The sequence below is a fragment of the Peromyscus maniculatus genome, chromosome 11 (assembly GCF_049852395.1).
Source record: "Peromyscus maniculatus bairdii isolate BWxNUB_F1_BW_parent chromosome 11, HU_Pman_BW_mat_3.1, whole genome shotgun sequence".
Taxonomy (NCBI): Eukaryota; Metazoa; Chordata; class Mammalia; order Rodentia; family Cricetidae; genus Peromyscus; species Peromyscus maniculatus.
The window spans coordinates 72,766,938-72,779,862 of record NC_134862.1 but is presented as its reverse complement, the minus strand read 5'-3'; the positions used below and the strand labels follow the sequence as shown (position 1 = coordinate 72,779,862).

General features: G+C 39.2%; 1 protein-coding gene across 1 annotated transcript in view; it reads left to right on the top strand.

Annotated features, from left to right (window-relative positions):
• Positions 1-378: 378 nt before the first annotated feature.
• The window catches only part of Ntmt2 (N-terminal Xaa-Pro-Lys N-methyltransferase 2), an 18,802-nt gene continuing 6,255 nt past the window's right edge, over positions 379-12,925 (top strand). The window contains exons 1-2 of the mRNA XM_006974756.4: positions 379-710; positions 8,481-8,656. Of these exons, the coding sequence (XP_006974818.1) occupies positions 557-710; positions 8,481-8,656 (330 nt within the window). The 5' untranslated portion in view covers positions 379-556. The remainder of the gene's footprint in view (positions 711-8,480; positions 8,657-12,925) is intronic.

Sequence of the window (12,925 nt, the reverse complement as noted above, 5' to 3'; positions counted from 1 at the left end):
AAATGATTTGGGAAAAAAATTGTACTGATGAAAGGAATGTGAGTGGCTAAGATGACTTTGAAGGGCCCTTGTAATTTGAGGATTCAGTGTTCTAGGAGCCATGGAAATCAGGGAATAGGATCTCCTGCAAAATATTCACAACTCTTTGAAATGGAAATTAGGCTATTCCAATTTCAGAGTCAAATTAAAGCAAGTATTCAGGGTGTTAGCAGGCAGTGCCTGAGCCCGTTTGAAGCGCCTATAAAGGAGGGAAGCGTGCTTTTCCCTGGGTGAAGCAGGATCTCACTGGGTCTGTTTCCATCTTTACTTTTAGCACCTGCTGGCTTGGAGTGGTGTCGCGCAAGCAATCAGACGGTGGGTGGATGTGCCAAGAGCCTGACCTCCCCTGTCTGCTGTCCCTCCCCCTACAGCCCATGACAGCCTGTCCTGATATAGATGGACCTGGGACTGGTTTAAAATGACAGTCTCAAGTTCTTTGAGGAAGAGAAGACTAATTCAAAGGAACAGCCAGACAAGCGTCCTTTCGCTGCAGGAATAATTATTATCCCCCTTCACCATGGCCCACCTGGGAGCCCATTTTGCCTTTAGATCCCGCTGGCAGAAGACCGATGATGAACTCTGTCGACATAGCATGTCCTTTATCCTTCACAAAGCCATCCGCAATGACTTCTTTCAGAGCTATCTCTACTTGCTGGAAAAAATTCCCCTGGGTAAGTGAGTCTGAGCTGTTAGATGAGGGACAAGAAGGGACTGGATGGGTTGTATGAGGTTATTGGGTGCCTAGGAGAGAGGTTAGGACAAGGGTCCTTTTCAGCTAAGGAGAATCCAGACCGGTGTCAGTGGGTGAAACTCTTTCAATGACATTCTTTTATGGAGAGGGGAGATCAAGTGCTGCCCGGCAAGGCTGAACTCTATTTTAGGGTTTCCATGCCCCCTCGGGCATAGTGACTTGCTGCTCTAGGCGTCAGCTGGGTGGCTGTCAGGCTTAGAGAAACTCAATTCTTGAGTTGTCAATGGTGTGTTTTCTAATTGCTCAAGTTGGAAAATTAGGTAGCTCGCAGTTAAGAATATTCATGTAATGGTATGCGAAGCAAAAATTGAAAATGGAGATTACATGATAAGGGGTCAAAGTGTGCTTGGGACATGCATGCATGCATCTCTCTCTCTCTCTCTCTCTCTCTCTCTCTCTCTCTCTCTCTCTCTCTCTCTCTCTCTCTCTCTCTGTGTGTGTGTGTGTGTGTGTGTGTGTGTGTGTGTGTGTGTGTGTGTGTGTGCTATCTGCTCTGGCCTCCCCAAGTCACAGGTATCATAAGAGAACTTCTGATTTCAAGGGGTGATAGTCTGCCTTCCGTTTTGCTTTTCCCCTAGTTTCAGGGAAATGGGACAAGAGGGCAATAGAAAGCTTGTCAGGTGTGTCTGCAGCATTCTCTTAACCAGTGGAAAGGTAACAGACTTCAGAACACGCTCACCAGCACGAAAGAGGAAACGACTTCTGATTAAAGAGTGAAGTACCCCCTTCCTGCCTCTTTGATTTATGTTTTCTCCCAGCGAAAACAAGGACGCTGTTTCTCAGCCTTGGTCTGTTTGCTTAAGGTTGTCTGAAAGCCCCATTGTGCGCTTGATTTGGCCTCGGATTCCTGCTGTGGAAAGAACTACATAGTTCTTAGTGTTGCATTCAAGAACCTGGATGTTAGCAGCTATCAAAGTCTCATTTTATAAATTTACTTCTGAGGTTTCTTTAATTCTATACCTACAGATACTTCCACCTTATATTTAGATAGCTTTCATATAAAAATGTTTCTCATCCAAAATTTTGATTCTTACAGCTACACTATGGGTAAATATCACCATTTTCCCTTCCACTTTCCGACCTCTTCCCTACAATTTTAGTTTTTAAGTGAAAAAGGAAAATTCAGAGGTGTGTTATCTAATTTAGAGAGAATTACACCAAAGCCAGTTGAAGGCTTCTTCCAGTAAACCTATGCATCTCCTTTACCCTAAGAGAAAAACTGGGTGATCTTTTGGAAGGGTATAATGCCCTGGTGGCTCCAGACATTGGCAAATCACTGACTTCTGGGGGACAGCCTTTAGGCTACAGCTTAGTAAGAATCTTCAGCAACACTGTGTGGTTTAGACTGGAGAAATCCATCAATTGTAGTAACTGAGAGGAATGTAACTAGTGGACAGATGACCGACAGACAGCCTTTAAAATGGTTACCAGACAGAAAAGGGACACATTTATGAATGTAGCTGGAAACCAGTTAAGGATAAAACAATCTTTGCTCAAAATTAGATGAAAGTTTGTTTGAAACACGTGACCTTCAGTTATACTTGGTCTTTTCTTAATCTGATATAATCATTCTGATTTTACTTGTTTTTATTTTATCCATCTTTTCCTTTTTGATTGTGTGAATGGTTGATTAATCATTTGCAAAAACTGATGTGTTTAGCAAAATAGTCCATGGAAACCCAAAGTAAGATGAAGGGAAAAGTGTAACTAACTTTTCTACTTAGGTTTAGAGTGAAGGTCCTTTTCTCAGTCTGTTTTTGCCTCACCAATGGCTTCTGAAAGACTGGGGGTTCTCTCTAGGGAGTAAAACCAGAACAAAACCACTCTGTTCAAAGTTGGATTTATCATTACTTAACTTTCCATGAATAACATTCCTTCTTTTTTCTGTTCTGAGAATCCAGCCTGGGCATTAGTTTTCCCTGACAATCACTAAGATAGTTGCATCCACAAACTTGTGTGACAACAGTAGCTGAGAATAATATTAGCTGGTATGGGCTAGGCTCTGCTGCAGCAACAAATGAATTCTGAGATATCATTGGTTGAACCCATGCATCTACTCTTTTTTATCATTTTTGACATGTATTATTTATTGTGATGAGGACAGCTATATTCTTTATAGGCATATAGGGATCCAGGATGATACAGTCTCCATCAGTCAGATAACACTATTCATCAAGGCAAAGGAAAAAAATGTTGCTAAAGGCCTGTCTGGTAGCTTTAAATACATAAGCCCAAAATGACATATATCAAATGGTTTTAGAGTTCATTGACCATAAATATAAGATTACAGGTGATGTGAGTGGTACATATAGTCATAGGGTGCTTCTGCTATGAAAAAAATTGCTGTTTAGAGATGATTATATCATATACTCATTTTCTGATCAAGCTGGTCATATCCTATGAAAGAAACAGTTATGGAATTACATTTGAATAATTATTATGGTCTTATATTACACAAACTAGATAAGTGATCTTCTTGCAAGTTACTAATGTCTATGAGCATCAGTTTCCTCAAAACTCTAACAAGGTTACTAGAAGAATTACATGCAGTATACATGTAAAAAACCATCAGTTTTCAGTAGGTGTTAGGTTTTCCTCTACTTCCTCTGTGCCTGGCCTCTTCTAAAGTCACCATTTAACTTTTTTTAGAGCAGGAATTACCAAAGACGATAAACTTAATATGTGGGAGTTTTCAGGCTGTAGCGGATATTATGCCTTTTAGGTTGGAAATAAAACAGCCAGCAGAGACGCTGCCTCCCCAGCCCCACAGAAGTGTTTTAGTGTTTGACTTCCCTTGTTCTTGATGACTTTAAGACTTCATAAAAATGAAAATAAAGTCTCTCTTTTTAAAATGTTAGCGAACCCTGCCTGTAGGGTCTGCACAGAGGGCTAGTTGTTTAGGGGTAATTATGGAGCTCACCAGGGTTAGCCAGTCTTTGATTCCCCCTTTCCTTTCCCTATCCCTCCAACCATCTGTGTAAGGCAGTCAGTCTTATTCCTGCTCACTCTGTGGTAAGATCCATCATGGAGAACTTCCCTCAAGCATCTCTGACTGGCTTCGGAGATGTATGTTGAGACACAGAGGACTGAAGTGTGCCATCGAAGATGAAGCCCTGCTGTTTTCCTTAGGAGATTTTTCAGGAAAAACAGAAACAAGTTTTAGTGTTTTCCATTTTTAAAAACTTCAGTTCATTGTCACAGCATCCTATTGGACATGTTCTTATTTCCCATAACTTATATTTGTGAAACTAGGCACAGAGGAATGGGAAGGTTTTCCAATGGTTTTGCAGTGGTGTGTGACAGGGCAGGATTAAAGTCCAGGCATCTGTATCCCAGGCTACTTTAAAACTGTTACATATCCTACTTACCAATGTGAATGGACACTCAGCTAAAGTAGGCAGTGATGTATGTTTTTCCACACATAACTTTCAGTTTGACAGCAATAGAAAGCATGACTTATGAAGAAAATTGATTCTGGGTGGGGATCCAGATGGGTGGGCCACTGAATAGGTTCATATAATTCGGTGACATCATCCATTTGGAGATTTGGCTTGAAAAGTTTTCTAAAGGTGGCTATTTATGAACAAGCAGGAGCTAGCACAGGAAAAGATGTTGTGTAAGTCTTTAGTTTGTCAATTCTTAAAGGGACTTGTATATAGCCCAGTTGGAGATGTTCACGTAAGTTAACCATCAGTTATATTCTAGCATGACCACATTTTTCAATACCTGGAGATCAGTGACTGTCAGTTGTTTCACTTGGAGTGTAATAGCTCCTGGACGTTATTTAACAATGGTTTGGGGTGACTTAGCAGAAGGACAAAAGCTTTGGTCAAATGGGCTTGTTTTGTGACCTGCTCTGATATGTCTTTTGCTAAGAGAAACTATACTAAGTCCTGTTCTCCCAGCACTCACCTGAGAAGTGATCACTCTAACTCTGGTCTTCTAAAATATTAACAACCAGACTTGCAGGATTAAAAGAAATACTATGAAATGCCTAGGACAATTCCAGGTACATAAGAAGCACTTAATAGATACTATTCCTCTTTTTGATCACTTCTAGAAGAATTAGTCTTTGGGGAGGAAGTTAAGAGCAGTGGCTACCTACTCATAGCCACAGTTAAAAGTGAGAGTTACTAAAAACATTTTCACCAAAACACTTAGAATTCCCCAAATGAAGTCACCATACATCTCCCAACTGCCGTATGACTGGCATTGCCACACACTTCATTGCATAATTTTTAAAAAATCGAATGCAGTGTATGAAATTCTTGAAGAATTAATAAAAATGTTGTGTCCAAAATTTTCAAACACTTGTTATTTTTGTAGTGCAAATGCTACAAGGGCATTTTTCTCTTTAAAGAAATGAAAAAACCTTTCTTTCTTTCTTCCTTTCTTCCTTTCTTTCTTTCTTTCTTTCTTTCTTTCTTTCTTTCTTTCTTTCTTTCTTTCTTTCTTTCTTTCTTTCTTTCTTTCTTTCTTTCTTTCCTTCGTTTCAGGTCAAACTGTAAGATGAAGAAGCAGTGGGTGTCGGATTCGCACAGAACTGGGACCGAATCTCAGCTGTGTCACTTGATCTGGACACTTTAACACTTACTTCCTTGCTTCTTCTTTCATCTAAAGAAGGATACATAACATTTATCTTACCTCACCAATAAGACAGGTTCCTTACATGTATATAGATTTGATCAATTACAGGTAATATGGGTCAAGAAATAAATGCCATTTTTGTCCTATTCTCTGTTGCAAACAATCTCAAAATTTACAGAGACATTACAATTCTGTGACAAAACACCACTACATGAATTTCCACTCTAAAAAGATGTGGGCTAGTGGCTAGTTGCCTTATTTAAGTCACCATGAACTATGCAGGAGCCATCGGGGGCAGAATCTGGGATTGGTCATGACACCTCATATATCTTTCTTAGAGAAATACATCTGTCAGTTAGGTGAAAATGAGAACTAAACCCCTAATCATAAAAGCCCACCTAGTGAAGCTGAAACCTGCTGAGCTCTGTATGGACCTGAAACCAAAATGTTGCTGATGTAATGAACCATGCCCGTTTCTAGATTAAGACTTTTAATGTACACTACCCACTTGGTGACTTAAGCAGGTGATGATGAATGTGGCTAATTTGCTGCTTTACCTGGATCAGAATCATCGAGGGGGTCAGTGAGATGGCTAGGCAGTAGTTGCCAAACCAATGACCTGTGTTTGATTTCTGGGATCCATGTGTTGGAGGGAGAGGACTGACTCCTGCACGTTGTCCTCTGATCCCCAAACATGTACTCTAGCACAGTTTCTCCTTAACAACAAGCTGGGGGAGAGAGACAGATTGAGCCACGGAGCCATGGTTTATCCACAATCCCAGAATAGCATTGAATCCTAAGAAAACTCGGTGATTTTCTAACTTGATGTTTTGAGGACTGCAGAAGAATTTGGAACCATGATAATTCTGGGATGGTGATGCCTACATTTTCCATCTCTGTTGAATTTATAAAGATTTGTTGGTTCACTTGGCTTTTGTATAAGACTTTACTTAGGCAAGTGCGGGAAGGGAAGAGGTAGAGGTCAGCTACCTATTGCTTTGGAGCATGAGGTCTCTGCTTTCCGTTTTATCTCATACAGTTGTGCATAAATTGACAAAAAGATGCTATACATCAGCAGCTTTAAAAGATTTGTACTTTAAAACTAACATACGTGTGTAATAGTTAATATACGTTGAGGAGACTATGTACCATACATACTATATTGGTCTCCAGAAAATAATCTATTTAGAAACTGACTCCTGTAACCCTTTCAGAAAACCCATGGTCATTTGTGACCCAAACATTAGTTCCAGTATCTTCAAGCTGGAAAATCTTGACATAACTCCATAATGGGAGCACAGTTCTAGTCACATGCTATCTACTGCGTTTTTAACTTTTAGAATAAAAATTTGGGAGTATGTAGTTATTAACTTTAGAATCAAGCAGCACCCTGCTTTAATGTCACAGTCTTTGGAGTTACCTAAAGAAAAGTAAACATTCCTAGTTAAGGCTAAATGCTATTTTTCCTTTGACTCCTTCTACTTAAAATTATGCCATATTTTGGTTTTCATCTCATGATAAGAGTAAGTTTGAGCCATTGTATATTTTACCTAGAGCTTTTAACCATATTTTATTTCTAGTTACTGTGAACCAAAACATGTCTTTTTTGGAATTTTACCAATGTACCCTAGATTCTTGGCTACTTTGTCTATTGGCTGAATTCCAGCCTATAATTTCTCTTGCAGTACGAACAGTTTTATTCCAGATCTGATAAGTAGTTGTCATTTGCAGATTTCTTTTTACTGGGTTCCCATGTTAGTGACATCATCTTTCTGTCTACACAATCTCTTGATTTTAACCCTTGCTGGTTTGAAATACAGCTTCAGAAAACTTCTGTAAAATGAATCTATAGGAACTAAATACTCTCACAGTTAAATGAGTGTTAAATTTAGCTTCAAAATAAAATTTCCTCACAATACTAATTCCACTAAACCATTGCTTTCAATTGTTTCTGACGAAATTTGTTATAGCTGCTTAACTTCAGCTCTTCATTTTGTAAAAGATGCCAGTTATGCTGACTCTGACATTACCAACAAATATTTTTGTTTCTAGGTGTGTCTCATGTGGAGTGCAGTATTTTAGGCATACTTATTCTAATAAATTATTATTTATCTAAAATTCAAATAATTTTAAGTCCTGTATTTTTATTTTCTAAACCTAGCAATTCAATTTAAATGTCAATCATTTTTTCCTTCTAAATGGCATTAGGGTCCTTTTCTTATTCTTTCTGTTTTGAAGATTTTAAACATATCTGTAAATTAGCATTTTCAGTAGTCCATCTTTCCTATCCCTGGTTAGATCTTACAGTCTCTTTCAGCTCTGGAATTTTTCTTCTATTGTTTCTTTACTAGTTTTCTTCCTATACCTGTAGAACTTTAGAATATATTAGCTTTCTAATTGGTTTGTTGGGTGGGGGAGCTTATGGATTAAGCTATATTTAAATTTTAATTTTAAAAATGTTTCAGAATTTTGTACATGTGTACTGTATTTAACATAGAGACATACTTGTAAATATATTGCTTTCAAGGAAGTAAAAAGTAGGGATTAACAACAAGAATTAATGAGAACATTTCCATAAAGCACTGAGCTAAGAGACATTATTTAGAATGATGTGATGAGGTTATTTTTCTACTGTACAAAATACTGTAAGACTGTCTGACAAGATGTTTATTAAACTAGCTGCTCAATTATGAAAATGTCAAGTAATTGTGATTTATAGATAAGATTCTTGAAGATCTAGGGTTTAAATAGTTTTCTCAATGTTATATAGCGTGCAAGCCTCTGGGCTGGAACTCAAGCCCAGGTTTTCTGATTTAAAACCCTTGTCCATGCTGGGCATGGCAGCACAGGCCTTTAATCCCAGCACTCAGGAGGCAGAGGCAGGTAGATCTCTGTGAGTTGGAGCCCAGCCTGGTCTACAGAGCGAGTTCTAGGATAGCCATAACTACATAGTGAGACCTTGTCTAAGAAAATCAAATCAAATCAGTGCCTTTTCCGCTATAGCACAAATTCATGGAGTTTTGAGAAAGCCATTATGCTGTTAAAAAATTAGCTTGTTATGTCCTATACATTTTAATAACTTTTGATAATATTTTCTTTGCAGTAAAATTGTATGCTTTAACAAGCCAAGTCATTGATGGTGAGATGCAGTTCTATGCCAGAGCCAAACTTTTCTACCAAGAGGTCCCAGCCACAGAAGAAGGCATGATGGGAAATTTTATTGAACTCTCCAACCCAGATATCCAGGCCTCTCGTGAATTTCTTAGGAAATTTGTTGGGGTGAGTTTTCTAACTGATGCTTGATGAGAGGGCAAAGTCCTTGCAAACTGAGCTCACATGTTTCTGTGTTGTCAGAGCCACGTGACTCAGCTGAGTGGTCAGGCGGAAAGTCTGTTTTAAGATGTTCAGAGAGATGGAGTTCAGCAAACCCTCGGATTATCCTACTTGGCACTTGAGCACTGTAGCACCAGCTAACCTTGCATGCTTTGGGGGAAGGTGAACTAATAGTATAGACACCACTGTCCTACATTACAGAGACATCTTCTTCAGAGAATCAGAGGTAAACAGCTGACACCCAGAAAGAAGACCGCTAAGAATTCATGTGCCACAGAATTTCAGATTGATAAATGAAGTCTCTAAAATACAAATGAAATATGCTAGGAAATGCATGCTTACATTCAGTTTGAAAACAAGGATGATAGAATCCCTTTATGATTTTTATACATAGTTCAGCTTGTGAACTGAACAAATGAGATTCTTTTGTTACTCTGGATTTGGTTAAACCTCTTCCTTCTTTGTGGAAGAAATTTCCAGGTCATACAGAGACAAGATAGTAGAATGTAGGAGCCCAAATTCTAAGCTTTTTAATGCATCATGGTTCCTCTACCTAATGTATAAACACCTCTGAGCGTGTTCTTTCCATGCATTTAGCTACAGTCTTTTCATTCATGGCTAGGGAGTAACAACCAAATCTGTTGGTGAAAAAAACCAAAGATCAAAGAAGACCAGCAATGTTGGGCTCTTGCTTTAGTGAACAAAATGAGCATAAAATAAATAATACATAGCTATTACTAATAATACCATGATGTCTTATCATATGTTCATCACAGATCATGCAACTTTATTTAGTTTTCAGGCTATCTTAACCCACACAATAAAGTTGCCGCTGATCTTATTGAAGACAAAACTCCTAATTGCAAGCAAAATTTGTTGTAGTTCAATACAATGTCATTTGATTTAAATGTGGGTAGTATTTTATTTTGCATAAAGGAAATGTTTCAATATTGAGCTTTAGGGTTAAGCTGTCAACCTACTCAGAAGAATAGCATGAAGATCATATTGGTGCTGAAGTGAAGTTTTATTCATTCTAAGCTCCCCCTGAAGCACCCAGTATCTAAGTCACAAGTCTGGCAGCAGACACTTGGGGCCAGGATGAGATGTCTATCTGATGTAAGTAGCAGCCACAGAGGGTTGAAAAGTGTAGGGTTTATGGCCATGGATGTTCACATGAGTAATCTTTAATACTTGTAAACTAATGTCAATAGCTGATGTCATGACGTGCTTGCTCTAAGTAGGTCAGTTACTTGGCCAAGCCTTTTAGGAACACTGTCTGTTTACTCTTTAGAATCCTTAAAGGTAAGAGCTGTTGTCAGTTCTTTTTTCTTTTTGTAATTGTGGAAACTGAGGCTTAAAGGGATGAAATAAATCCTTACGATCACACACACACTTGAGACTTCAGTCCAGGCAGGTTAGTCTTACACCAAATTCCTTGCTCTCGATCATGCCGTATTTTTTTTTCCATTTGTTTCATGAAGCAGAAAAATCCCTATTTTTTTTCCTCACAAACTATAGACCTCAACTCTTCTCTTTTCTGAACTAAGCAGTCCCTCCTGCTTGCCTCATGGTGAGGCCGACTTTGATCCCAAGGCATTTCAGAAGCTTAGCTAGTAATCCAGCTGTCTTGTCACTCCACGAGGAATGCCAAGCTGACCACAGGGATTCTGGTCAGACAGAGCCCAGAGGCACACCCACGGACCTGGGAAAGGAAACACTGTATGCTCGCATATTTATGTTGGAAAAGAGGCAGACTGTTCCTTTCAAACAAACACAAGAGTCCTTCTTAGTAGACAAGGCTCATTGTAAAGCTGTGACCTTGAACGAAGAACAAACAGTCTGTTTAAAGGAATGATATTTTAGTGTTTTGACCTCAATAATCTGCTAAATTAGTATCTAGGTCAAGAAACAAGGACTTAGGGGATATGAGTATCTGACATGATTTATTCTTGTGTCAACTGGGAAAAGGCAGACTGTTTAATTTAAAGCTTTGCTTTCCTTTCAACACTCTGTGACAGGGGACAGTGGGAAAAGCTGTTTAATCTAGTTGCAAATGTATTTGCTTTAGACAATCCACAAGTGGCACCAACATGATGCCAGCTTAGCTGATAATGAATAGGGCAAGGTTGTAGTCCACAAGAAGGATTTTTGCATTTGATCCATTTGCTTCTTGGATATTTGTCAGAGATTGGATGACTAAAATGGTAAGATTTGATTTGTATTTCATGGCATTCATACAGGGCCATGAAGCACTTAGATTTTAGTTTTCAACTTGACTGAATGGGTTGAAGCTAATGCTTTGCAAAAATAAAACAATTAGGCACAATAACACCGCAAACAGCATAATTACGAGTGTTTTTATTATTTTGTATGAATCCATAGACATGAAGATAACACAGTGAGTGAAAATGAAAATAAAAACCATCTTGTTTTGAAATCACACATTGTGTGAGGCTGTGTTCACATTTGTCAAGGGCATCCGATTTCAATCCAGTCACAGCTTCTCCAGCCATCGGGTCCAAGAGGTGAGAGCAGATTCTGAGAGCAGCCTTTAAATATCCCTTCACAGAGGTGTTGCCTGTGAGTGACAGACAGAAAAAGAACAGCGATGCCAGGACAGGGGAGGCAGCGCCAACCACACTGGGTGAAGCAGAACAGGGCAACCAGGCAATGGTCGGAGAGGCTAGAGGGTCATAGCACCTGAGTGAAAGGAGCCTTTGGGTCTGTTGAAAAACAGTTTCAAGAATAGTTGTAGCCAAACATCAGACACCCGAATTGATTAGTCGTAATTGAAGAAGGTAAGACGCTTCCAGAGCAATGGTTCACAACCAGTGGGTCACAACCCTTTTTTGGGTCACATATCAGATATCCTGCATGCCAGATATTTACATTATGACTCATAACAGTAGCAAAATTACAGTTATGAAGTAGCAATTGAAGTAATAATGTTATGGTTGGGGGGGGCACCACAACACGAGGAACTGTATTAAATGGTCACAGCATTAGGAAGGTTGAGAACCATAGTTCCAGGGAGTTCTGATTGGAACATTTCACCTCCTTGTCCTCAGTTGATTTGTCTAAAATGCAGAGGGATTAAATATCAGTTGCTTAAAAACTCTATGCTATTGCTGACATCCTCGAAGGGCTTCCCTGGTGAGTGACAGGAAGGCTGAGAGGGTGAGATTTCTTCACTTACCAGCTTCATATTATCTGTTCATTGAACAGTAAGTGTCCAGTGATTAGACTCTTAAGGTCTGTTAGCTCTCTTCATGGGTCGACTTCTAAAGCCACTTACTACACTAATGAGATCGGCATGACTAATAGAGCTGCTGGGAGCCAAGCAATTCCAGGGAAGGGTTTTAATGAGAATCTCTTATTGAATCCACAAATTTCTACTAGTCGTTGCTGGTACCTTACAATCCTCACTCCATATTTTCTCCTTTCCTGTTTCTTATTTTATGTAGAAGATGATGACTTTCACGAGACTCTAAACCAGTTGTATGTATGCTGTAATACTTGAACAAGGGTGGCATCATAGTGAAGGCAGAGACGGCAAGCATATGGCAGTGTCCTACTGCTTTCCTTCTTAGATCCAAGGAAGAAATCACCAGTCAACCATACATCCCTTTCCTGCCGAGTCTGGATAAAGCCTTTGAATTCCTTTGACTATCACATTAGGTAGCCCTACCAGAGGAGTCAGAGTTAACACTGTTGGTATTGTTCCTAATGTAGACTGGGTTTGGCTCAGATGGTTCCTGTTCAAATTCTAGTTCTGCCATGAGCTTTGTAATACCAGAAACTGAAGTTTTCTCATCTCCTAAATGGGAATCATTCTCATCACCTTTAAAAAAGAGATACATGTATGTGTGTATATGTGTGTGTGTGTGTGTGTGTGTGTGTGTGTGTGTGTGTGTGTGTACTCTGTCTTCTTGTGCATCTGTATGACATAAGAGAGCATCAGATCCTATTATAGATAGTTCTGAGTCACCATGTGGTTGCTGGAAATTGAACTCAGGACCTCTGGAAGAGTAACCAGTGTTCTTAACCACTGAGCCATTTGTCCAGCCCCATCATCATAATCTTACAGAAGTTTTTCTGGTTTTTGTGATTATTGTGGATATCAAGAGCATGTGCCGTATCAATACTCATTTATTACAGCCCTTACTACGTTGGAACAAAGCATTATTATTGGCTCCTTGTTGCTTTGTTGTCCTT